Source organism: Squalius cephalus, assembly GCF_949319135.1.
Source record: "Squalius cephalus genome assembly, chromosome: 8".
NCBI lineage: Eukaryota > Metazoa > Chordata > Actinopteri > Cypriniformes > Leuciscidae > Squalius > Squalius cephalus.
Window position 1 is genome coordinate 16852216 of NC_137129.1, and position 27146 is coordinate 16879361.

At 36.5% G+C, this 27146-nt stretch overlaps 1 protein-coding gene across 7 annotated transcripts in view; it reads right to left on the reverse strand.

Moving 5' to 3' along the window:
• The window catches only part of epb41a (erythrocyte membrane protein band 4.1a), an 86152-nt gene that overhangs the window by 13793 nt on the left and 45213 nt on the right, over nt 1-27146 (reverse strand). For 4 of the 7 annotated variants that reach the window (XM_079878685.1, XM_079878687.1, XM_079878683.1 and 1 more), the window contains exons 4-16: nt 26523-26627; nt 25916-25958; nt 25740-25815; nt 24452-24670; nt 24088-24175; nt 23204-23356; nt 22180-22277; nt 21888-22063; nt 18133-18371; nt 17205-17279; nt 16895-16933; nt 12248-12310; nt 6450-6620 (exon numbers count right to left, since the gene is read on the reverse strand). In XM_079878685.1, the coding sequence (XP_079734811.1) occupies nt 6450-6620; nt 12248-12310; nt 16895-16933; nt 17205-17279; nt 18133-18371; nt 21888-22063; nt 22180-22277; nt 23204-23356; nt 24088-24175; nt 24452-24670; nt 25740-25815; nt 25916-25958; nt 26523-26627 (1545 nt within the window). The remainder of the gene's footprint in view (nt 1-6449; nt 6621-12247; nt 12311-16894; nt 16934-17204; nt 17280-18132; nt 18372-21887; nt 22064-22179; nt 22278-23203; nt 23357-24087; nt 24176-24451; nt 24671-25739; nt 25816-25915; nt 25959-26522; nt 26628-27146) is intronic. The other 3 variants (XM_079878686.1, XM_079878688.1, XM_079878689.1) reach the window with 3 other exon arrangements.

Sequence of the window (27146 nt, forward strand, 5' to 3'; positions counted from 1 at the left end):
TGCGCAGGGCAACGGGACACCAAGAGAGACACAGAACAATGAACAGACATGGGGAATGGGGAGAGACATGGGAAGAGATTGATGGGGGTAGTACTGATGGGTCCGGGCTCGGCATCTGACCAGAGTGTTTTAAGCAGGCCAGATGGATTGAAGCAAAGGCCTTGAGGGTTTTTATGGTGTTTGTGGCATGGTGGACATCTGATTGACATGAGGATTGGCAGCAGACATTATTTTGGCAGTGCAAATATCCATCACTGACAGAAAAACACCATAAAAACCAGCAGGGTTTGGGTGGGTTGGACCACTAAGCGAGATCCTTAGACGATCGGATCAGTGGATGTGTCTGTCACAGAACTACACTCTGTCAATGGCTAGATCAGAGTTTACTATATCCGTAAAGATCATTCATTACTAGCTAAGGTTGGGAATCAAGAACTGGTTCTTATTCAGAACCGGTTCCATTTTTAATGAATTTCATGATGTTCATTTCTGTTAACAGTTAATTAACTAATACTTTTAAAAACTAAACAAAATGCCACAAAAGTGGCATTTTGTGTGCCACTAAATCTGCAGTACCACAGCCAAAGAAACTGTTTTAGTTGAGAGTTTGTGCTCTGAATCGAACATGATACTAGAGCACATGCGCACTCTTTAAAGCCACTTTTTCTCTTGACAAACTAAATAACATAGAATGAAATTTGTATACATATGTAATGAAAGATCTAAATTGCCCTGAATGTTAGCTTGCTTTTTCACTCAAAAGCATGATCTATTGAAGCCTATATGTCATACTAACAAGAAACTATGCTTCTGACCACAGTTCAAGAGTTGTAGTTTCAACCTCACAAGTTTGTTAATGTTTGTTGAAACTACAGTTTCGGGAAACGCTAAATCATTGAACTATATTGGTACCGACGGAACTATGCGACCATAGATGGCTAACAATACTTTTGAGAAACACATCACAGAACAGTTGTTGACTTAATAACTGAACCCATAAGTCATTACTTCTGTCATCTTAATCTTGAAATAAACCGAGACGTGGATGTTAATTCATGCCGTGCAGTTGCGTTTTTTGTTTTATTATATTTTTAAAAGAGTTTTCAGTATTTTATTGATATAAACCCTACTTTAAAATGTTTAATATTTTTGCTCAATATATATTTAAGGCCAATTATGGGGAATGATTCCTTAAAATTTGTAAAGGAATCACAAATTGAATGATTAAGAAATCAGAACCATTCAGTTCTTTACAATTACCATCTCTAGTGCTAACACTTAAACACAGAGATGATCAATATTAGACAAGTGTTTTAATTAAGACAACTATGGATAAGCATAAAATATACTAAATAGTTGTATTAAAATGTAACAACTTAACTAGAAGAGCACACTGTCTTGAGAGAATTTGAGAGAATGGAGGAGTGTGTCATGTGGCAGTGTATTGTGTTTAGGTCTGAGACTGGTACATGATGTAATAAGCCTCAGCAGAGGAGGGGCGCGGATGTGCCCCTCTCTGAGCATTTCTAGACACTCCTGTTTTTGGAGAGGAGGAGGATCGAGGTGGAGATGGAGCTATGGATGAAAGTGGAGGAGGACAGGACTGTGATCCAGGACAAGACTTTGCGAGGAGAGATGGAGGAGAGTTTACAATGGGAAGAAAAGGATGGACAACAAGAGGAAAAAATGGGGGATCAGTTTCTTATTGTTTGCTCTTCCTATTTGCTTTTTTACTACGTTTTCCTTTTATACTTACTTTGGTTGTCAATGAACTAACAGACTCATGCAGCTTATTTATGCAGTGTAATCCAGCCATGCGATTGGCAGATCAAAGCAGAGGAAAGCCGTCAGTAGCCATTCAGAGAGCAGCAGCAGCAGTATAAAGGGGTGTGGCTTTTGCAGAGGGCGTGGTCAGGGGGATCTATAAAAGCTGCAGGCAGTGAACAGATTCAGAGAGAGAGGAGTTCTCCTACTCTGACTGGGTCATGACCATAGCGTCCAGCGGCCATTTATGCTTCTGCTTGTGTTGTTCTTTATCTACATAAGTCATGAGAGTACGTTTACCTCTGATATACCTCCCGCTACACAGTGAATGGGTAGGAGAGGAGGCATCTTCACCTATGCACACATGCCCACACACACACACACAAACACACTGAGAGTTTATAAATAAAGTGCTTATTGCTTATTCAGGTGTCACTGACCAACATGTGCAAGTGACCAACATGATGCCTTTTGTATCAGTGAAAACTGCAAAGTAAAACCAAATTATTTTTAGTCTCTTATCAAGTTCCGCATAATTTATCATGTTAAAGAATCAGTTCGGCAAAATAAATCATCATTTACTCAGCGTTATTCCAAACCTATGACTTACTTTTTTTTCTGTGAAACACAAAAGGAGACATTTAGAAGAATAGAAGAGCTAACTGTACAACTTCAGAAGACTCGAAATATAGGATGGACTACTTGTTGGTGCGTTTGCTTCCTTTTACAGTTTGAAAACCTCAATTTGCACGAGGTCTAATTGCATGGAAAAGAGCAACCAGCATAATTAACCTTACAACAGCGATTACTTAATCACACTCACTGGGTAATCTATCCATCAAACAAAATTACATTGCGAATCAGCTCACTCACTGATGTACATGATGACTTTGGAATAAATTACTTCAAATGCAATTTATCATCATTCAAAAAAACAGAAAGCACAAGCTTTTGTATCAGGTTGTTATGTTGAAACACTAAATATAACAGTATACATTGAGAAAATAGTGAAACTACAAGGGGAAATCTACCCCAAGAAGATAAACATGGACATTGACTCCCATTTCACACATACTCCGCTTGCAGTGCGGTGCGTATTTTTTTCCGCACCCATGTTAACAGGTCAGAGCTTTCACACTGCACGCGGTTGCAGTCCGTCGATCCGTTCCAGATGCGTTGCGTATACAGCAGTGCAGCGATCGTTTCCGCACCGAGTCTATTTTTGCTGTGCTGCAAACACTGAATTAAAGTGACAGCGCATGTTTCATGGTCAAAATGAACACAGATTGACCTGAAAATGTAGTAATTTCACCATAAATGCGTTTAATTAAATAAAATGTAGTAATCTCACCATAAATTTATTTAATTAAATACTATTTTTTTTCACAGTCATCTTTTTACTTTAAGACCGGGGTAAAGCAAGGAAAACTACAATTGACCTCAACAAGGGAGATGGTCCTCACTGCAGAACACGAAATCCAGGGGGAGGAGTTGGATCCAGATCCAACTGCTCCTTACATATACCTAAACCTACCCATCTCCACCCCCTGATCCCTAAACCCACCCCTAAACCTACCAATCTCCAGCCCTTACATCTGGATCCAACTCCGCCCCCTGGATCTCGTGTACTGCAGTGAGGTGCCACTGCAACGAGGTGCTACTGCAACAAGGTGACATAATGAACAACACTCGTCTCATTCGTGGAGGTGGAAAAACAAATTCTTTGTGACATGCAAGATTTATTGTATTAAAATTTAAATGCAAAAGAAAAGGCATGAGAGTCGGCTGTTTTTGTCAATTTTAAGTTTTAATTTAAAATGTTTGCGATTTTAATATAAGTACATGGTTAAATATTGGTGACAATGGTGACAAAAAATTTTTTTAATAAAAGTTGCTGCATAACTTCTGGATTTGAACTAAAAATAGTAAGTATGTGTTTGTGGTACAGCCACGGATCAGTTACGCACTGCAAATACAGCATATGTGAAAGCACTATAGCGCGTGCTGCTCCTGCACCGCATGCGCACCGCAACACGCACCGCATACGCACTGCACACGGAACGGAGTATGTGTGAAACGGGCGTAACAGGAAAAATGTGCAACGGATGCTTTCCGCATATGCAAACAGGGCTAAATAATTGTTCTTTGTGTTTTTCTCAGAATCAAGTTAGCTTATATACAGACTTTGTATTTAATGGAGAAAACAAATCACTGAAGTTTAAAATAAACAAAGGTCAATGCCATAAAGAATGACAAGTGCATTTAAAATCTTTTGGACTATTTCCCTTTTGGATGTTCATGTGGCATACTCCAGAGTCTGATCCAACTCTTGTATATATTTCGAGATTTCGTGAACAAAACCAATCGAGAAAACTCCATTGGATACGTAATAAAATGTACCATAATAACACCTTTTACCATAATCAGAGCTTGACATTAAGCCTTGTTATGTGCTTGTCCTTCGGATAAGTCAATCAGTCATTCACTTTTCTAAGCAAAAAAAAGTTCCTTGTCTGTTTGTTTTTTGTTTTTGTGGCTTTAATGTAATTTATTTAGAAGCAATATTCTAATCTCTGTTCTAACTATTTAATGAATGCATTTATAGGTGGCGGCAAGTTATTAATTTAACCAATTTGTTCAAACGGCTGATTTATTCAAGAATGAAGCAAGTGACTGTTATTATGAATGGGTCATTGAATTATTGACTCACCCAATTTGTTTAAAAAAGCTGAATCATTCAGTAATGAAACACCACTGTTGCTCGGAGATGGCAACTGTTCTGCTGTGGCTTTGTTTGGACCTATTTTTGTTGGCGAAATAAAGCAAAAACAGTCAATATTGTGTCAAGTCAAGTTATTATTACTTGCTTATTGAACTATTATAAAAAAATAAAAATCGATGTCATTTGCAATTGATTTGCTGATTCTTCGAAAAAACTTGATTGTGTGATGTTAAACATTAAACATTTTTTATGTTTTTAAAATAAGTCTCTTATGCTCACCATTTATTTAATCAAATATACATTAAAAATAGTAATATTGTGAAATAGTATTACAAATTAAAAGTATAAAAGTAAGTTAACTGTTTTCTGTTTTGAATTTTACTCCAGTCTTTAGTGTCACATGATCCTTCAGAAATCATTCTAATATGTTGATTTTATGGTAACATTTCTTATTATTATTATCGATGCTGAAAATAGTTGTGCTGCTTAATATTTTAACAATAAAAGAATTAGCAATATTTTTTTTATATATATTTAACAGTATATCTGTTAAAATGTATATCATTCGATATTACGTTTCTGTGAGTTTCTTGTGTGTGCTGTTGCGCAATTTGAGTAGATTTTTCTACGAGTGTCTTTCTCACACACAGATAGGCTGCACGAGTCTCAATGCCCGCAACCTTGTTACCATCAATATATTATCCATTATCCATGGTCGTTTACACTGAATGTAATAAAATCAGAATCATACTCGCACAAAGATTTTTGGTGGTGCTTCCCTATTTGTTTTTGTTGTTTGTTTTTTTTACATTTTAATCAGGCCTCATCCAGTTGGTAAACTCTTTCACTTGCATCTTCAAAAAATAAAATTCTCCTGGACAAGCGTTAATGTCGAGCACTGATAATCTTGGGAAACTGCCAAAAAAAAAGGAGGTTTGTATGTCATAGACAGATCAGTAAGTTTGACAGATAACTACAAGGCTTATCAGCGCAGCGATTTGATTGGCTATTTGTGCAGTTCTTTTTCAGTCGTAGGATCAATTCTCCTTTGTGTTTCATAGAAGAAAGAAAGTTGAGCTTCATTAGCATGAGGTGTTCGTCTTATGATTCAGAATGATTTGAACAGGCTGGCAGAATATGCATTCAGTTCCAAGTTCTGAACTTGTCTAATTTACTGCCTGTCACATAAAAAAAACTGTGCTTTCAGGGTTGCAGAATGTGCATCATAGCGACATCATACTTAGGTTGTGTTATAACACGTAAAGTTCCACCTAGCACATTATTCAGTGCATCATTCTGACTAGTGGCATAAAGTCTGATTAACTTTGCACAGGAAGAGACAGTCTGACTGAAATATAAAGTTGACCAACTACTGTTTGCCATTAAGGGGGAAAATGAAAAAATAAGAAGATGATAGATAGAATAGATGAAGAATAAAGAGAGAATGCAAATAATGGTATTGCAGTCTCCGAAAATAGGCAACACTGAAGAAATGGTAGAAAAATGTGTGTAAAAAAACAATAATTTCACAGAGGTAACAGAAAGCTGAATATACAATTCTGCTCAACGATGTCTAGTTTACTCACCAGTGACCACTAAGTAAATCTCTAAGATTTGATGTCACTAAAAATCAGTTCTTCAAAAGTGCTCATTGCATTAACCCAAAACCTTGTCAACGCAACTTTTTGGCGCTCTGATAACCTGACAACCAAAAATGTCATAGCAGTCAGTCAATTTATAGATATGGAATGTATATGAGGGGAAAAAAGGATTTTGGTCATCAATTTTCCAACCCAGTCTGAAAATGCAATGCTGCGGTATAAAACTACCACTGACAAACATGGATGACTATCAAATCTATCTTCAAGAACAGGCTTTTTCAATCTTATCTTCATACATACAAAGACTCTAAATCCAACAATGAAGTGTAACCTTTAACCCCGTGTGTAACCCCAGTACTCACGTCGGGCTGCAGCTGGCCATTGAAGCTGGCGGTGCGGAAGGGCGAGTGGGTGGACAGACGCTTGTCCCACTCGCTGGGCCGTGGCTCGGGCACCGACTCCATGAAGCTTCGCTTGAGCTCGCTGATACTCGTGTGATGGCGCATGATTTCTGTCTGTGTCTTTTCCACATCCTGAGAGAAAGAGAGGTCCAGGCGGAAAGAAAGTATACCAAAAAGGTCAAAAGAAAAAGCGCAAGAGGATAGAAGAAGAGAAATTTAGGAACCGATAGCAAAATTGAGAAAAAAAGAGAGAACACAGGAAGATGAAGGACAGATGAAGAGATTAAGAGAGAGAAATAACCCAAAGAAGATGTCTCATTAGTTTAATGATCTTACATAAAACACTATTTTACACTATTAAACTCAAGGGATGTCACATCTAGGGTTGGGAATCAAGTATTTTTATAATTTTAAGATGTTTGGTTCCGTTAACGATTCTTAAATCTCCACAGATTCCATCTGCGGTGGGTTGTGAGCTTGTAGTCTGAATCGATGATGGGAAAGACTGTGCATCACTCTTAAAAATAAAGGTTCCAAAATGTTTGTTTTTTTTGTTTGTTTTTTTGCAGAGATGCCATAGAACTATTTTGGGTTCCTCAATAAATCTTTCAGTAAACAGTTCTTAAAGGTCCCATGACATGCTACTTTTTGTAGGCTTTAATATAGGCCTTAGTGGTCCCTAGTACTGTATCTGAAATCTCTTTTCAAAAATTCAGCCTCGGTGCAGAATTATAGCCACTACAAGCCAGTCCCAGAATGAGCTTCCTTCAGACAGGCCGTTTCGGTGTCTGTAGATTTAAATGCTAATGAGGAGGAGAAAGGCGGCGCAAGGTAGAGGGTGGGTGTGGCCTTGACCATCTTGCGCAACGGTACCGGTCCGTGCATGTTTACGTTGGATATAGCAATGGCACGAAGACACGCAGTCTTTCAAGCATTTCAGTTTGACCCAGAATCTGATCCGGATGGAGAAGCAACAACTCAGCGGTTCCAGCAGGACGTTTCCGAATGGTTAGTTTAAAATATTATGTCTGTATATACGGTACTTTATTCGGATGGTTTACAGTTATTATCATGTAGCTAATGCTAACCTACTGATGCCTTTTCATGAGTGATCTGTAACATCTGTAATTTATCTTATTACAATTACATCATCAAGCTCTGCGATCTTGAAATGCGGATATCGCGCGCGCCGTATAACCAACAGGAAAACGGTTATCCAAATAACAAAGAAGTGTACAACACTCGCGTTACAGTGTGTGTATTCACACACATAAACTGCATAGCTGCATAGCTAATGTGACAGCCACATTCTACGTGTAACAGTCTAGGCAACCATAAACAGTAAAGCAACACACTTATATATCATTAGTTGACTTACTGTTCCGAGGTGTGTAGCTGAGCCAAAGAGAGTGATCCAGTTTCAGACGTTCAGCAAGCCCAGCTCTGTATTAACCCTTCGGTGTTCATTTATTGAGCAATTGTTATGCTTCGCTCGCTCAAAAGCCATGATATCTCTCGTAGACAAACTAAAATCGCGCGTGCGCGTTCCTACTTCCTAGCTCATTTTCTCATGGGCGGAAAATATTCTCTGGGCGGGCAAAGCAGAGACAGGGGAGGTAACATTCCTCCTAGTAACGTCACAAGGAGGAGATTCAAGATCAGCGCGATTGAGCTTCCATTTTCTCAAAGGCAGAGAAAGATAGCAAAAGCTCGATTTACACCGATTGAAATTTCTAGAAACTTGGGGACCATATACAGGCTAGGGGAACTCATATTAATGTTAAAAAACCTCAGAAAGTGAAAATTTCATGTCATGGGACCTTTAAGAGAACCATTTTTTTTTTAAATAATCCAAAGAACCTTTTTCCACTATAAAGAACCTTTTGTACAATGGAAAGGCTCTTCATGGAAACATAGATGACAATTAAAAACTTTACTTTTAAAAATGTGTACATGATAATACAATAAACAATAAATAACTGTAGATTTGTTGTCGCGTGCAAACAGTGAGGACAACACAATACAAACGTGCTGTGTTGTATAATGTGTTGTCCTCGCTGGTTGCACGCAACAACAAATGTACAGTGTGTAGATATCAATGACTGAAGCAGTTATTTTTAATTAATCAGACACAAATAAGTCTTGAACTCATGGGTTTGAACTCATCAACCAATTCACTCACTGAATCATTATTTTACATGAGTCACTAAGGAACCAAAATCATTACATTTCTTATGATCCCCATCCCTAGTCACATCGGTTTTCAGTCAAGCGAATGTCACACACAAAGCCATTCTACAGATCGCCCATGGGCCACCAAGACACAGGTCTCTTCTCTTCCACTTTCACTGTCTTCTCATTGCATTTTCCCCTTTTTTTCACCACCCGCAGCTTGATTTGTCACCCATCATCTCCTCTCAGTGGCATCGGGTAATCAGCTATGCTCAGACACTATGACGCTATGAATATTCATTTCAGAGAGGAGTCTTTGTGACTGCTCAAAACAAACGATCCATGTGTGTACAGACAAACTGTGATTAATGAGATTGAGAGAGAGACAGACGGTCTAAAATCTCAGCTGATCTTTATTCCTTTAACTGTGGTAGACAGGTGAGACTTTGGAAATAAAATGGAGAGAACTGATCTGTGTCTCAGTGCCCAACAGAACATCTGCAAGAGTGAAACACTCTCATGAGAAACCAGACCTCATCATCTACATTCACTGACTTCAGACTTCAGCTGAAAAAGCTACTGCATTACAGTGTGTCAAATTAAGTTTGCAGGCTAGTTGTTTGAAACTGCTGTTTATATTTAGCAAATGGTTCTGTTCTTAAATCTCGTGAGCTGACAACCTAGACAGTATTTTAAAGCATCGTAAGTGTTCTACAAAATAGGCCCAAAGTATACTTTAGTTTGGACAAGAATGCTAGCATATGTATAGTAGACGAATGCACAATCTTTCAAGGTATACTTCATTTGATAGCGTGCATGAACACAGGCATTCGACATGAGGACTAGAAAGTTTAGTTTTTGTCGAGTATTTTATTGATGAGCGATAAAAATGTCTTTGCTAAAGAGTTGCGTGTATCTCTTAAACCCCTCACACAAGCACTCGACAACTAATATTATTGCATCTCCAGTAGTTTGTTGTTCCACCTTGTGGACAAAATGTGCATGTGTGAGCTGAGCGTACAGAGTATGCACGGTTAGAAAAATCTAGCTGCAAGCATACTGTACTATGCTAATGATCAAATTTACATCACATGCACTGAACACATATACATATAAAATGAAATATATTTTTGGCAATAGTCAGCAATTGTTATTCTGCCTCCAAAGAAACCTTTTTGGCAGAAATGTAAGGTAATATTTTATGTATTCTATCATTTACAGAAAATATATAAAATAAAAATTTTACATCTATTAAAATACTGAAGCTTAGTAACATGCTAACATATTAAAATAATAAATAAAAATAATTTTGTGTGGTACTATTATGTATTAGCCCAGAAATCTGGGCGCACCCTAGCGGCAGCAAATTTTACTTTGCAGCCAGTGTCGTCTAGCAACTCTCCGTTGGCTTGCGAGCTGGAAAAAACAAACTCTAGTCAGGCCAATCACATCATGTAAGAGTCGGTGGGCGGGCTTAACATAATGACGGCAGAGTTGTGATGGTTCCGCGTGAATTCCCTGCTACTTGAAAACAAAGAAGATGGCGAAGATGGAGATGGCGAAGATGCTGCTGCTGGCGAACAGCGGTCTTTCGAATCGGCTTTGGCCACGACTCTGGAAGACTTGGAGTTAAGCTTTTCTTTGAGAAAAGAACAAAGAACGGCACTGAAGTCATCCTTAAAAAAGGAAGATGTGTTCGGAGTTTTGCCGACCGGATACGGCAAAAGTTTAATCTATCAACTAGCTCCGCTGGTGGGAAAACGCTCTGGTTGGTTGTAGCGCTATCCTATTGAGTGCAGAGGGAATTTGAAAGACAACCGTTTATCCCGCCCCTCGGATTGAGCCCTGCCAATGGTGTGTTCCCAGACCCAACATCTTGATGTGGGTCTGGCTTGTCAGGCTAATTATGTATAGCTTTCCTGGATTGCTTATGATGCCTTAAAAGCTAGTCTGGCAGGCAGCTCACTTTAGTTTGTAAAAGATCTCTGATGTTATCTCATTAATTAAACTCTTCTCTAAAAGGTAGATGAGGTGGTAATCATGTAAGCACTTCATCGGTTTTAACATTAGCCGTTCAAGCTCCAGTGTGAACAAAGCTTGAGTTCAGACATGGGTCAAATGCTGGGTTTTGATCTCTAAACATGCTGTTTTGCAAACTGGTCTATATCCATTCTAAAGCTAGCATACTAAATGAATCATATGCTGTCCCAATTCAATGCAGCATATGATAGATTTGACACATGTCTTTTAATCAGTTGATTTATGAAACAAAGCAAAGTGCAAAACAGTGCTTGGCTCAAACACCAACAGCAATCTTAACACTTAATATTATAATAGACACAGTGTTATACAAGATGTTTGGTCAGATACAGAGGTCATGGTGTGGCTGAAGGGGTTAATGTCACAAAATACATCTGGTTGTCAGACTCATTATCAGACTCATCAGACCTCACAAGGACAACAGTAACAAACAGCTTTTGTAGCTTAAATATAAATATGTAAATATATGACTGGGACAGGCTGTATAATCTGTATAAAAGAACACTGCAAATAAGTAATATAATCATGTGATCTGATAACAAATAAATAAATAAACACATGAAGTGTAGCTAAATGGACAGACAATGATTATACTGTAAATCTGGCTAAACAGTACACTTTTTCAGAATATTTATGGGCTTGTCGCACTATGTTTAACCCTGGGTCAACATCTGTTTTTAACCCAGACTAAAGACCATTTTTAAGCCATGAAATTCTGAATTGGATTAAATATCCATGTGCTTAGCTAAGTCACTGTGTTTAGTTTCAGTGTCCAGGCCATTAAAAATACTAGGTAAACCATTAAAAATAACCGTGACAGAAAACATTAATTAGCGATGAAGAGACTGTATTATTGGCATTTATTATTAGCATATTTATGTGGTGACAATTCCACAGTTGGATAGGTCTGTACACATGCTGTTCTTTTTCAATCATTAGTATTGAACTGTTAAGCTATGACGTCAATTTGCAGGCTAAATCTAGTGTGAAATCTCAAAATCTGACCATGCAAGATTAATTTAATAATCCAGGGTAAAGTATGAAGCATGTAAACAGTAAAACAAGATACAGGGTTATAAATTGTTTATTAATTTAAAGTGTGAAAAGCCCATTAGAAATATTTAGAGAAGCTGGAATAGAATAAACAGAGTCTACTGCTTAATGAAATAAAATGCATCTAAAGATGTATTTGTCAGTGCTTTACAACTACTTGCTTGCTACATTTTTGTATCAGATCAATTTTGCATTAAATTATGAACTGAAGAAAAAAAAAAAGTAAATACATAAAAGAAATTAAATCAAAATTCCCAATCATATATTTAATGAAATAGTGCTAAAAACAAATTGAAGAATAAATAGAAGCGAGTACTTGCATTACAGTTAGTGAGGTAAATAGTGCATGCCAAGCCTTTAGGGTTAAGCTACAAAACAAAACACAAAAGAGTGTGCGGTGAGAAGAATGAAGAAAGAAAAAAGATGAAACAGAATATCATGCAGTGAGACATGCAGCGGCAAAAACAAGACATTTCCAGAGTTTCAATACAAACCTCCAACATTAAATTGCTATGTTTGATATAAATAGTTTCCCCCTCAATTTTCTTAGCTCTTTTCTGTGAAGAACAGGGGGGAAAAAAGTCGGCAGTGTTTGAACGTAGAGAAAATCATGAAATGATTCTTGGGTATTTTTTTAAGATTTGAACTGCAGTTGCATTCAGTGTGTGGGGATGTGGAAGAATGGAGACAAATCAAATATGGATGAACCACAGCAGCTAGACAGGGGGGAGAGGTCAAAGGTCAGGGGTGACAGCAAGGTCAAGAATAATTGTGCAATGGGTAAAGTTATGAAAGTGTAATGAGTTTAAAATAAACTCCTTTTTGCCATCATTTGTGAAACGCTATTCACTTTGCAACTTTCTGGTGTTATGAAATCAATGCTACATTTGATTGAGCATCCTGACCATTCTGATCCAGCAACACTAACAAAACCAGTGTAATTCTTGTCTTGAAAATGTTTTGGATAATCTTGGTTATAAGATTAATATAAGTGAGCATTGTCTAATGTCTATAACCACATGATTAGATAGAGTATATAAAAGCACACTACCAGTCAGCAGTTTGGACATGACCACATTTTTATTTCTCATGAACTTAAAAAGCTTTTGATCTCCAGGCTTACCCTGGTAAAAAAAAGAAGTGTACTTAATTGTATTGAATGTGCACTTGTACTTTAAAATCTTAAAACTGTATTTAAAAGAAGAACTTCTTGCACGATATAATATTAATTAAATCACATTTAAGTACATTTAAGTGTACTTAGAGCAGGGTTCCCTGGAGGGCCGCTGTCCTGCAGAGTTTAGCTCCAACACACCTGTTTGAAAGTTTCTAGTATGCCTAGTGAGACCTTGATTAGCTGGTTCAGGTGTGTTTAATTGGGGTTGGAGCTAAACTCTGCAGGACAGCGGCCCTCCAGGACCGAGATTGGTGAACCCTGACTTAGAGAGTACGCTTTCATGACTATGTTCATGTTTATTAACAACACACTAAACTCTTTCCCTGCAGAGTTCAGATATTCATACAACAAAATGAATTTTTTGTGAAAATTAAAAAAAAAAATGCTGGTGGTGGCTGGCAACTTTAAAAAAAAAGAAAACGCTGGTGTGCAAAGAGTTAAGTACAATTTTTAAAAATGTGCTTTGAAATCATTTAAAATGTACTTTAAAGTAAAACTTTTATTTTTGACTGTGTTAATCCTGTTTTGTGCTTTAACGAAGTATACGTATCTGAAAGTGTATACAAACACATTAAAGCACATATAAAGTATTTGATTATAATTTTAACGGTAGTATGTTATTCAATATAACATTTAACGTTAATATATTTAAAATATACTAAATTCTAAATTGCTTCATCATTATGAATGTTTAATTACAAATATATTTTAATACATGACATGCATGTTTCAATAGAAATTACATTAAAGTATATTTTAGTTTGCCACAAATGCTTGTCAGTACATTTGGCAGTACACTTTAACCATATTTCAAGAACAAAGAAGTAATTATACAATTACATGTAAAGATGTACTTAATTCCCACTTAAGTGGGTTAAAAGATATTCTCTTTTAATATTCACATACTCTTTCTGCAATAAGCACTCTTTTTAAAAGTATGGTTAGGATTAAATAAATGTAAATAATGCTATATGTTCCACTTTAACAACCTTTCTAGATCTTATCTGTTCTTTCACTTCTAGGCTAGTACACTATTCATTGCAGTCAAGAGAAAATTATGCAAATCCCAAAACATTCTGCTGACTAAAAATCATAATTCATAAACAATTTGAATTTGAATTATTGAGTTTGAATTATGAGTTTTAATAATTGAGGATACAATTTAGAGTCACACACATGAGTCCTGGTGGTCTTAAAAATATGAAATTTATTGTATGTTACAGCTTTTTCTAGAGTAGGTTCTGTATAAAAATGTAGCCAATCACATTTAGTCTATGCCATTGGGCTTCTGGTTTTGAGAATGACACACTACACGTGCTGTCAGGTCAGACCACATCTTTAGAGAGCCTATGCATATTAGTCAGAGATCCATTGCTTTGCAGTCATCTTATTCTGCCAATGTTGACACTGCAAAAGCATCCAACTACACAACAAGATCAGCAGTACTTCAGATACTTGCAAACTGAGGAGGCATTCACCTCTTCCCTCCCACATCCTCCCTAATGGCTAACAACTTTGCCAATTTTTCACAGATCAAGTAACAATCAGCAGCAGCCAATTCTCAACACACAAAAACAACTAACAAACACCCACGACTCGCATGCAAATCTCTCCTCTCCTCTTATGGAGGCAGAGGTCTCTTAAGTTCTCCTCTCCAACCAACCTACCATTGATCCTTTTCTCTCCCATCTTTTACACAGCATCTCTCCCACCCCACAGCACTCACATGTGATTAACATAAACATATCACTACGCACTGGAACTTTTCCCAGCACATTCAAAATGGCTTGTGTAACTAACATTAAATTCCAGACCACCTGCAGATTAGTCTGTCTTCTTCTATTCATGGCGAAAAACACTTGAGCAAGTTGTTTTCAACAAGGTTTCTCTTTTTTTTCTCACAGAACAAACTGCTAGACAGTAATCAGTAAGGATTTAACTTGACTGACTTGATTTCAAAGCGAAAATTCAACATATTCAGCCTTGCTATCCTTAAATGAAGCCTCACAGGTGGAAAGAGCATCTTAACGATAATCTGTTCTCGTTTTGTTCGACTTTGACACTGTCAGCCACTTCCTCTTTTCTATCCACTCCAACTTGAGCATCACATGAATCTCCACTTGTTTAAAGGGTCATGAAACCCTAAAACACATTTTTTGAGATGTTAGTTTGTATGTTTGTTTTTTGGAGCCATTATGTTCTTCCGGTTTAAAAAGCAAATTTGAACCAACATCATGAAAAGTGCGGTAATACCACAGTATGCAGTAATTCGGAGTGGTGATTGGCTGCCGTGGCTGGAGAGTATGCGTCTATGTTTTATTTCTGAGCTTTTCTCCGCATTATTCATGAGAATAAACTTTTTTAATCCAATCACTGCACTGTATTATGCATGAGATTAGATTAATCTAAGATTAGTAAAGAATTCAAATGTCACAAAAGACTGCTTCGCTTCTGTTCGTTCGCTCACCTCTGCCATTTGCATTAGGAGTTTGACTACCAACACATAACACATATGTGCGGAGCACCACGATGAGTTTAACAACACTTGCAGTGCAGATCAAAAGTAACACAGCACCATATATGAACACATATTTCATCATGTCTTCTTCAAATGAAATATATATATATGTGCAAATAAGGACAGTGATCATTAACGCAGTGACATAATGGATTATTCTAATACACTGAAGAGACTGTATGTTGAAATTTCAAAGAAGAATGGACAAAAAAGTAACTATGCCTTTAATCCTTCTGTGTTAAACTGATGTGTGCAATTTGTTCAGAGACTGTAGTCCTTGTAACATAATGAAAATCTTCCTAATTTTTCATATGGACCAATAGCTCTGCAAAGTTATAATGCTGATTTGTTGATATTTCTAAGAATAATTTATCAAAACGTATTTGATTTGTTCATGATAGTTGTTAGTAGTTAGTAGCAGAATTTTGTGAGTTTGTTGTCATAGGGTTATAATTTTAAAATTCACCAATGAGCCCCCAACTCTGTTGTTTGGTTGTTTTTTCTCAGCTCATATTTCAATAATCATTTGTCTGTATAATGATTAACAAATATAATTTGTCTGTTGTAGGTCTGTGTTTTATTGGTTGTCTCCCTAATTCCCATCCTCTACACTCCCACTTTTCCACAGCTTTACACGTCCATTTCTTGAGTCTTTCAAATCTGAGGTTTGAACGACCAGTGCTTTAACAGAGGGGTTTCATGACACTTTAATTCCCGCCTTACAGGTAAATTCTTTGGGTGTCGCCGGGGTACCTCAGGGTTCAGTGCTTGGCCGTATCCTTTTTTTCAATATATACTGCTGGAATCATCCAGGGCATGGGTTTTTCAGGAAAATAGGTATGTCCAAACCTCTGACTGGTAGTGTATAAATCTCATTGATTTTGTTCTTCAGTTTTGTTATACATTAACACGTTTCTGTTGATAGAGCTTAGGTTGTTTTAAACATTCCTTAAAATATGCTTTAAATTGCTTCTCCAAAAATGTTAATGAATTAAAAGTATAAAAGTATATATAAAAGTGTTTATTTAAAATATTATTTATCTCAGTTGGATTTAAAGTTGGAGTAACTCAGGTTTGCAGCAGGAAAACACAGTTTGTCTTTCCTAAAAACGAAAGTTTTGGTCTGCATCTATGTAAAAGACAGTGCAACAGACAATGCATGCTAGAGTAAATGCCACAATAACAATGTAAATGTCATAATGTTCATCCGTACTTCACTCATTCTGTAAACCTCAGTATGCACTGATTCATTGGTGCAGCCTGAATAGGTATGTATCTGACAGCTACAGTGCTGTCTGGTACAGCCTAACTCATACAAGTGCAAGCAAGATACAGCCAAAGCAGATAATAAATTATATTTTTGTTGTAAAACATGGGCAGTGAGGAAATGATGAGTACAATGGCATCGTCCTCATGCTGTGATAACTGTATGGAACAAGCTCTGACCTTCCTCATGCGCACCATCTCAGTGTCCGCCCGTGGCGACTGTTTAGACCCCAGAGGGGAAGAAAGAGAGTATGTAAGTGTCTACAAAACAAGTTACCTCTTTGCTACTCACTTACTGCATCAAAAAACAAGATTCACGATGGTTATGATTTTCTTACAGCTGTTAATTTATGTCTTAATAGTATGATACTATAATATTGTCAGCATGCATTAATATTTTAACAAGTTTATCAAATGCTTTTTTTTTGCTTTTTTTTTTTTATGCATATTACAACAGCCTTAGTGATTGGCTGAAATCATGAGCACAAACCTGGCTCTTTCTCTCCCCATTGGTGGCCGTCACCACCGGGGCATCACGGTGCCGCCGTTCTCGCCGGGCTACCGTCTGTAGCAGCACAGAGAGAGTATGCATACTCTTGCGGTCTCAAATAGACCTAAACATTATGTCCATCTTACATGTATGGTCTCAAGTAAAGATGTTTTTTCTTTCTAACTGGAACTGTAATCATTCTAGTTATGAAAAGGCCTTGCGGCTTCTTACAGGTACTTTTAGGCTTGCTTTCTGATCACTTACTCCAACAATTCAAAGGTCAGTTAGGAGTCTGTACTGCAGGTTTATAAAAAAGATTCATGGATCAAAGTATTTCTTACATTTTGTTTAAGGGCGTTTTCACACCTGGCTCATTTGGAGCATTTGTTTAGGAACCTGGTGCACTTTCTCCCTCGTTTAGGCATATATGAACTCAGCAAACGTGCTCAGATCCGTACCAAAACAATCGCTCCGAGATCGCCTGAACGAGGTGGTCTCGGCCCGATTGCAAACAAACTCTGGGGTGGTTCGGTTGATGTGAGAAAACTCAGCAGTGGACCACAACACTGCTGAAGAAAACTAAAGAAAACTTTACTCACATGTGACTTGCATAAACACATTTTGGTATGCTTTGAAATGTTGCCTTGTGAAAGCAAACCGAACCAAGAAGAAAATGCAACATTGTAACAAATTAAGTCCCTGTTTCGGAAAACAAAGCAAATGATCTACAGGTCTGAAAACAAATTTCCGAGGCTTTCATCTATACTTAAACAAAAAATAGGGGGCACTAAAATGATCTAAAACAAAATATGATTTTGTTCAAATAAAAACATAATTAATAAAATAAAAGCATTAATAATGATTTAAAATACATTTCCATTAATTTTATATTGACAAACTATAGTATATATTTGTGTGTGTGCCATACCTTGATTTCAGGTGTGCCCTCTGCTTTGGTGCTGTGTGTTTTGGAGCCATCTGTCACATGGGCCTTCACCTCACTCTTCCTCTCAGAGGAGCGTAGACGGCCCGTGGGCGTGGACGTCTCTTTACGGTCAGTGCGGGCGGCAGATGCCACTGGGGAAGGAGCCACATCACCCGGGGAAATGGGAGACATAATGGGAGCGCTGACGGGACGAGCATTCTTATCTGGGGTCGAAACCATGGCTGTCAGAGAGAAATGTATGGGACAGAGGAGTTCTGTATGTTACACTAAAATCATGGAGTAAAAATAAATAAGTTCACTTTAACATAGTGACAATTGTTTGAGTTTTGCCTGCTATAAAAACAGTTTAGGTGTTTGCTGTGCACCTCTGATGAGAAACATAGACACACAAGCAGTAATACACATTCTTATTGTGATAATTATAAAACGATTCAAACCTAAATTAATACACTCTGAAAAAGGAGTACACTTTAGCATACTTTAAAAAAAAGAGTACTTATTATGGAAATAATACACTTTGAATTAATATACTATAAGTGAAAACTGAATGTAATGTTTTTGGACTTAAAAAAATACATATATATATATTATAGTTTATATTTATAATAAATGCCACCAGATGAACTTTAGAGTGTTTTTTAGCCTACGTAAGTAGGAATTAAGCACATATGTATATGTAATTTCATTATTCTGTTGTCTTTGAAATGGTTCAAGTGTACTGCCGAATTTACTAATAAACATAAAACATACTTTAATTCCATTTCTATTGAAACTTGTATGTTATGTTTTTAAATAAATTTGTAATTACACATTTGTAATGAAGTTGCATTGAAGATACCATGAAGATACCATTTTTTATATATGAACTTTAAATGTAATATTGAATAACACGCTACAGTTAAAGGGGAACATGGCAACTCTAGCCATTTCTTCGCTGATTTTCCCTTTTGTTGTCTACCGAGGTGGGTAATACATCATACACAGTATCATATGGCGTGTGTGTTTATGTTGAATTGCTGTAAAGCAGTTTGTGTTTCTCTCTCGTTCTCGCTTCTCACGAGACTTCCTATTTCCAACTTACCGGGATGTTAGTCCCCATGTTGCAAGGTTGGTTTTCCGCCGGGAAACGCTGGGGGGTGTGGGGAAAGTCACCATTCTCACCAGAACAGGTTATTTAACCATCCAAATGATTTCTAAACGGATTTATTAAGTTGAAATAGTTGCCAAGTTCCCCTTTAATGAAGTACTTTACATGTGATTTACTATGTCAGTCAACAGTCAAGATTTTTTTTTTATAATTTAAAAAGTACTTACTATAAATTTATAAGTTTTTAATTACAAAGTGCACTTTTTAAAAATGTGTTAAGAAACGTAGTCATGAAAGTGGACTCTCTTTAAGAACGCTTAATTGTATGTATTTATATACACACACACACATATATATATATATATATATTGGGCAAGTTAAAATAGTCTTTTGAGTCATCTCAAATATGAAACGATCTTCAAAATCATGTAAACACAGTGACAGATACTGTTGTTTTTCGTAAGATTAGGAACTTTAGGAGGAAAGAAGAACAAGCTGAGGGAATAAAGCTCCACCCTCAGGAAAAAGAGGTTTCTGAAAGAGTGCAGCCAAGGAGCACAAACCAATCATCCTGCAGTGTTTCTTTCCAATTTTTTCCCCTCTCTCTCCTTTTGAGCTGATCAAGCTCCTGTCGGCCTGTAAGAAATTCTCTGGGTAAAGCCTGACCTGACAATCAAACTGCAACGTAAACAATTGCTTCAGGAACTCGAAATCTCACTCTGCATAGACTTTGTCTTCACAGGTACATGCTTGGAGTTGTTATCCACAAGAATAAACAATACCAAACTTACCTTCATTTAAAATTTTCAGGAACCAACTTGTTAATCAAACTACTAATCAAAACAGCAATCATTCTGTCTTGCTATTCTTTTTATAAGCATTTCAGGGAGGGCAATTCGCGAATTGCAACAACTGAAATCTTTAAAAGACTATGTAAGATTCACTTCATGGAATTTTTATGTAATAAATAACCAACGGTCCATCTCTGATGAATGCAGAAAGTAATTAAGTCTGGGCCTGTATTCTACCTAAGGATGAATAATTAAATTATCAGTGGGTTAACTAGGGTTGCTTTTCTGGATCACACCACTGCTGTGATTTTTCTCCCACAGTGAGTTCACCTGCACTGCCTAAAGCAACCACAGTTTATTTATACCACAAGAAAACACCTTCACTTTACCTCAGAGACACGTGGCTCTGTTCCAATCTCTAGTGAGCTGTCACCATCTACACAGCCAGCTGCTTTAATCAAAATAAAACCACAAGAGACTGATTTGGAACACTTTCCATTGGTAGCAACTCTGAAAAGGACTGTCAGTAAATTTAAGACCAGAAGATTCCAACGGAGTCTGATTTTAGCATGTTTCTAAAATGAATAACTCCATACTCTATTAAACACACAAAAATGTAACTCAAGTAAATATAATACATTTAATAGAACAAATACTTCTAAAAACTTTGTAGTACAATTTTTGTTTCTACCCCTTTTTAAAAAACTACTTGCAGATAATCTAACAATAATTAAATAAAGGGATAGTTCACCCAAAATTGAATTCTGTCATCATTTACTCACCCTCATGTTGTTCCAAACCTGTATGAGTTTCTTTCTTCTGTTGAACACAAAAGAAGATATTTTGAAGAACGTTGGTACCAGACAGTTGACAGTAACCACTGACATCCATGGTCATAGTTTTTTTCCTACGATGTAAGTCAATGGCTGTACAGGCTGGTTACCAACATTCTTCAAAATATCATCTTTTGTGTTCAGCAGAAGAACGAAACTCATACAGATTTGGAACAACTTGAGGTTGAGTAAATGATGGAAAAAAAAATTGGGGGGTGAATTATCCATTTAAAGGCCAATTCACCAGCACCGACAGATGCTGACTAACGTATTTTAAAATAAAGTACTTTTAAAGTATATTGTTTTCATAATAAGTACTCTTTTTAAAAGTATGCTGAAGTTTCCTTCTTTTTTTTTTAAGAGTATGCACTGTGTTTTTTTTTTTGTTTTTTTTCATGAAGTATGATATGTTGTTTTGGAATTTGGCCAAATGGAGGTATCTTATATGGCAGCAAGAGTGTGAAATGGGTTTGACACAGTTTAATCACACACTCATTTCATATATACACAATTGACAACATGACTTAACATTTCTATCCAAGAATAGCCATAGTCAAAACCCATGCTTGAAGACTGAGAAAGCTGTCCAACATATGATTGTTAGTGGGTTTGTTTGCTGTGGACACAGAGAGTAGCCTGAATGCAGAATGTGTCTGTCCTTCAGTGTAAAGCCAGCAGAGACAAACGACTTCTGCTCACAGCTCAAATAAAAACAGATTGCTTGCAGAACAACTTACATAAGGAGTCTGAACCTTCCCAAGGGAAGTACATTAGAGAAATGGAGAGAGGTTGAAAGAAGGAGAGAGAATGAAAGAGCAAATGAGATCTCAAGCAGAGCAAAAGCAAGTATCAGACTTGTGATGTCAAACTCCCTGAGGTAACTAGCAGTGATTGACCAGAATCCAACAAAGTTTGCCAATCATCTGCCTCTATTTTCAATATAACTTGCTGTACCCATAGGCAATCAGAGCTGAACACAGTAAATCAAAATGGGAGAGAAAAATAATTTCATAGATGGTTACACACCTCCATCTAAGCTGCGGGATGCCCTCTTACTGGCAGAGCGCTGGAAATGGGGGGCAGGTCTATCAATCATGGAGCTGGCTTGACGGGTCTGAGCCTGAGTACGCCCGCTGTAGCGGAACTTTGATCCCAGAGCCAGGAACTTCCTGGGAGTAGTGGCCGCCTCTGTGGATGTCAACCTGGGACAGAAGAGTTTACATCTCTTCATAAAGTATGTGGACTCAAATCAATCTATAAAAACAAACAGTTACTAAGATGTGAATACATGTTGTGACGCATTGCTTGATATTTATACCTGAAGAATGTGTGATGCTCCACACATACTTTCCACAGCTTTTTGGCGGCCTTGTAGTTGGGCAGTTTAAAGCCAATGGCGCTTTCGTAATGTTCCAGCTAAAAAATGTTTAAAAAGTGTTCAAAATAAAATGTATTGCAACGAATGATAACTGAACATACAAATGATTGTCATGAACAGAAAAATCACCAATAGTTATTAAATATTATACAATAGTTATTAAATATTATAATGAAATTAACAAAATAGATATAGAGTATATGTGAGTCTCTCTATGTAGAGTATATGTAGTGTTTAATTTTTTGAATTTCAAATAATTTTCCAGTTATCTATGCTGACTGAAAAATAGACAACTGAATACATTGTAAAAAAAAAAAAAAACATTTTTATTTTTTTTATTTTTTTTATTATTTATGTTGTATTAAACATTAGACTGTGAATAAAGATCATTTATTTTACATCCCAAACATCAGTACCTGGATAATATTATAAAAGAATGGTTAAAATTTTATTACATTTTTTTAAATTAAAAAATTAGGAACTGTCAAACTGTTTTTTAATATAAAATTTGATATGATACTGATTACGTTTAATATTTCATTTTATTCCAACGAATTAAATTTGCTGTAAAAATGCTACTTCTGAGTAATATGATGTCAAGCACAATTGATTCCTCGCATCTTGTGACGCCAATCTAGACAAAGCATGTCTAATGTAGCCATGTTTCATCTGACAGTTACATCAGAGTGAAAGATGTATGGTTTGGAAACAATATGAGGGTGAGCAATGACAGCCTCCTTTCATTTCTGGGTGAGCTGTAACTTCATTATTTTTGATAAAATTATGTTCCACCTTGTCATATCCTAAAAATGTTTTTAGATTGTGTCTTAATAATAATCTTTACAATATAGGTGATGTCAGACTTAGCTCTTTATGTTAAAAAAAAAAAACACAAAAAAACCATTCCTTAACCCTAATTGTAATGTGGCTTGATTAAATTCAGTTTAAGTCTGTGTACACATACATCAGATGGCCGTATCTTGATGAAGAAACTGCTGCGTTTGTAGGAGACTTTGAGAACTTTTGGCCAGGGGAATCGATTAATCCTCAACTTGTCCTTATACACCATCAGGCCACTGGAGCAAACCCCCAACATTATATCCACCCCATCCAGATCCTGACAGAAAGAGAAAACAGTATTCTGTTATCATCTTTTGACTCAAGATTTGAGGTAGTGTAAACAAGCATTTTACAAAGCTCTACCACTAGGAGGCGCCCCTGCTTCACTTTTAAAAAAGTGAATTCTATCATTTATTTAAATCCAAGACTTGATGCAAACAGATTGACCTGGTTTCAGCTACCAAATCTGAGCAGTGGCAGGACATGCAATGCTTTTATCACAAGCACTCCTGTGATATGAAGGACGTTTTATATGACAGCTCAGACTGATGATTTCTCATGAAGCAGGTGGTTTAATCAATTCTGGGGAAAGTCACATAGTCTAACTGAGACGTAATTGAATGTATTTTGAGTCACAGCACGCTGCAGTAAATGGAGGCTTGTAAATGTATGTATTATTATTATTACTATTATTATTATTATTATAACCCAATCAACAACCAAAGTTATTGCAAAAAAACAAATGATCAAATAAATGTTTATAAGTGTATCAATAACTACAAAACAACTTCATTTAAATAATGCTGGCATATAATATTTTTGCATTTAATTTATTTAAAAATGTTAAAGATTTTATTTAATTGATATTGATATTTCAAATTTGTTGATAGAAAATAAAATCCTGGATTTCAAACTGTGTTGCAAACATATAAAGAAGGAAAGACAACCCTTAAACCCTTATTTTTCGTATCGCATTCGTGGAAAGTGCCTTCTGTCAATCTACTGTACCTTTGCCTGGTGGAGATCAAGCCCATACATGGCCAGTTTTTTGGCATTCTCCAGGAACATCATATCAGCCTGAGCCGGACTCATAGATCTGCAGGGAGAGAAAAAAACATGCTACATATATCCTGCAAACCTGACCGTATATTTGAAAGTGCAACACATTAAATTCTTATCTAATTTTACTCAGGATCATAACATTAACTTAATAACGAAACGTGCAAAAACATTTTAATCTTAACCTCTAGTAAATGTGCTTTTAATTCCCCTGCCCTAACAAAAGTTTCCCAAACATCCATTTATCATAAGTATATATGTATGTAAATAAATCATAATCATCACCCCACCAACAAGAAACAGTCATGATCACCTGTATGTGCGGTGAAGCTCCATGACTTTCTCCTCAAGCTCTCTGGTCTGTCCTGGGATCAGCTGGAGCTCCTTGGCATAGTCACTGGCGTGAACCTCTGGGTCGTATTCACCCAACTCAGACTGCAGGGCGTAAGAGCCCAGCAGGGCCAGGGTCACGAAAGAGCAGGGCAGACGGCCGTTCTTGATGTCCTTCCGCAGCTGCAAACACAAGTAGTACCTGCGCAGTGCAAGTAATTTCATTTAAGCTCAAAAACTCAAAGACATTATGACATTATGTGCCAGGATATCACATGTTACAAGTTGGGACAAGATTTTGTAGCTGAACGTAATACACATGAGTCAAAAACTGGTACCGTGACAACAACAGTAAAGTGACGTCAGTGTGCCGCTGTGATTATTCAGGGTGAAAGGGGTTTTGTAATTTACAAGTGTGATAATGAAACTGGCTAGAGAATTGCATGCTCACTTGGTACGAAACAGCAGGAGGCTTTCCATTTTATTAATGATTTAATCTGGCAAGTATCAGAGATTAGTTTTAAAATTAGTGAGTGAGCAAGCGAGAGAGAGGAATAGAGAGAGACAAATTACTGTCCAATATGGTTGGAAATGGATATAAGTAGAGATGGAATTTTAGAATTGTATTATTCTTGTGGTTCCAATTCAATTCACATACATATACATTCATATATCTACATATATACCATCCGAGATAGAACGAAACATCGACAAGTACAGGTTACTTTGGTGCTTAAACGGACAAATACATTTTGTGTTAAAATGTCCATCTTTTCGAGTTTTCATTTAAATGCAGTCAGTTCTGTCTTCAGTGAACATAAACAGTTGGGAAAATAATCGAATACTTGTTAGTATAATAAAAATATAATAATAAACCTGCTGCTGTCTCTGTCATTTAATGTTAAACAAACAACATAGGAAAGCAAGAGAATCACTCACTGCTCTTGACATTTTGGTGTTTTTCTGAATGCACTGACAGGGGCCCCCTCAGAATGTTTTGTTTAGGGCCCCCAAAAGTCTAGGACTGGCACTGCCCGCAGCTAATATATTTTATTAGATTGCAGCCTTTGTGATTTGATAATCTCACTAAGCCATTTCACCTAACCGATTTTATTTCTATACGGCTATAATCCTAGACATTAGCCAAAAGAAACGTTAAGGAAAGACAGAAAAAGATGGGTGAATGCAAAGGTCATTGAAAAAGTCAAGAACTCCAGAGAGACTGTGGTGTGTCTGCACATTATATATAGAATAAAGAAAGTGCTGTTCACCTGGTGATGTCTTCTGATAGCTGGGCAGGATCAGGAGGGTAGAACTTCACATTGAATGTGAAATCATAGTTGGTGCCTAGATGTATGTAAACATGATTTAAAATAGCAACAACAGAAAATAGAGACTGACTTTCTGATAATTATAACATATACCAACGAGCTGAACAATTACTCACCTTGTACTTGCCGTCTGATCTCCTTGGTAAAGTCCAGCCATGTCTGAAAGAAAAAGGAAGCTTTAACTAAAGGCCTGTTTACACCAAGAACGATAACTTTAAGATAACTACAACAACAACTATCAGCTTCCCCGCCAAACGTTCTGTATAATTGTAAGCAAGTTCTGCATTTGAGTCATTTGCCGTTTTAAATGCTCAAGCTCTTTAAAGTTGGATGGATTCTAAAGTTGGATGGATTCTGATTGGCTCTCAATGTTTTTATTGTTCATCATTTTCTTTAAGTGATTCAGATATTGTTCCTTTTAATAGTTATTGTTATAGCTGTAGACATATCTATTCTTATATAATTAGATTCAGTATTAAAACTTTGAAGTTATAGTTATCGTCCTTGGTGTGATCAGGCCTTTACTGCTATCAAAACTCCTGATAACTATGAAGAAAGCAAATCTATTTTTAAAATACATATAGTTAATCGTTTAAAAAAACATATATATGATAGAATTAACATTTCAAAAGCTAAATTAAACCTGAAGAAAACATTCTGTCAAGAAAAAAAATATCCGTAAATATTAAAAGAATGTGAGTAAGTGCCAACAGATTGAGGTACCTTTATGGTTGGTGTCTCCCATATGGCCAGACCGTAATAGTCCTTCTCTAACAGGTTCAAGTGGTCACACACCTTTGCAAACAGCTCCTGGCCTTTGGCATGTTTCTGGAAACAAAGAAATGTAGTTAAATCATAACAACATAGTACTATTTAGTGTTTTAAGCAGACTTATGTTTTTAAAGCAAATACATTTTTGATTAGCCTAATTACTATTACGGGACTGCTAAAGGTTAAGACATTTTTACAAGATAAATAGATCACTTGGAAAGAAAGGAGGTCATGTGACAGGAATGTAGCACTTTTCAGTTTGAAACGTTGTTGAATTATGCTGACTCTTTCACTTACTATTTTTGAAGCATATAATGTATGTTCTACATAAATAGTTGTCTTTGTAAGTTTGTATCCACCTTATTTTTCAATGCCGGAAGTAACCTATTTTCTTTGAATGTGTGGAGATTCAACAAAAAACTGATAGAATAACATAATGCTGTAAATGTTAAAGTAATTTGCGCTACTAACCAGTGTGTTTATGATTACGATAATAATTTTAAAAATATGATAACAAGTAACAGTTAGAAATATCAAGCAGCATAACGTTGTTACAGCTAAAATAACTGGAAGGGC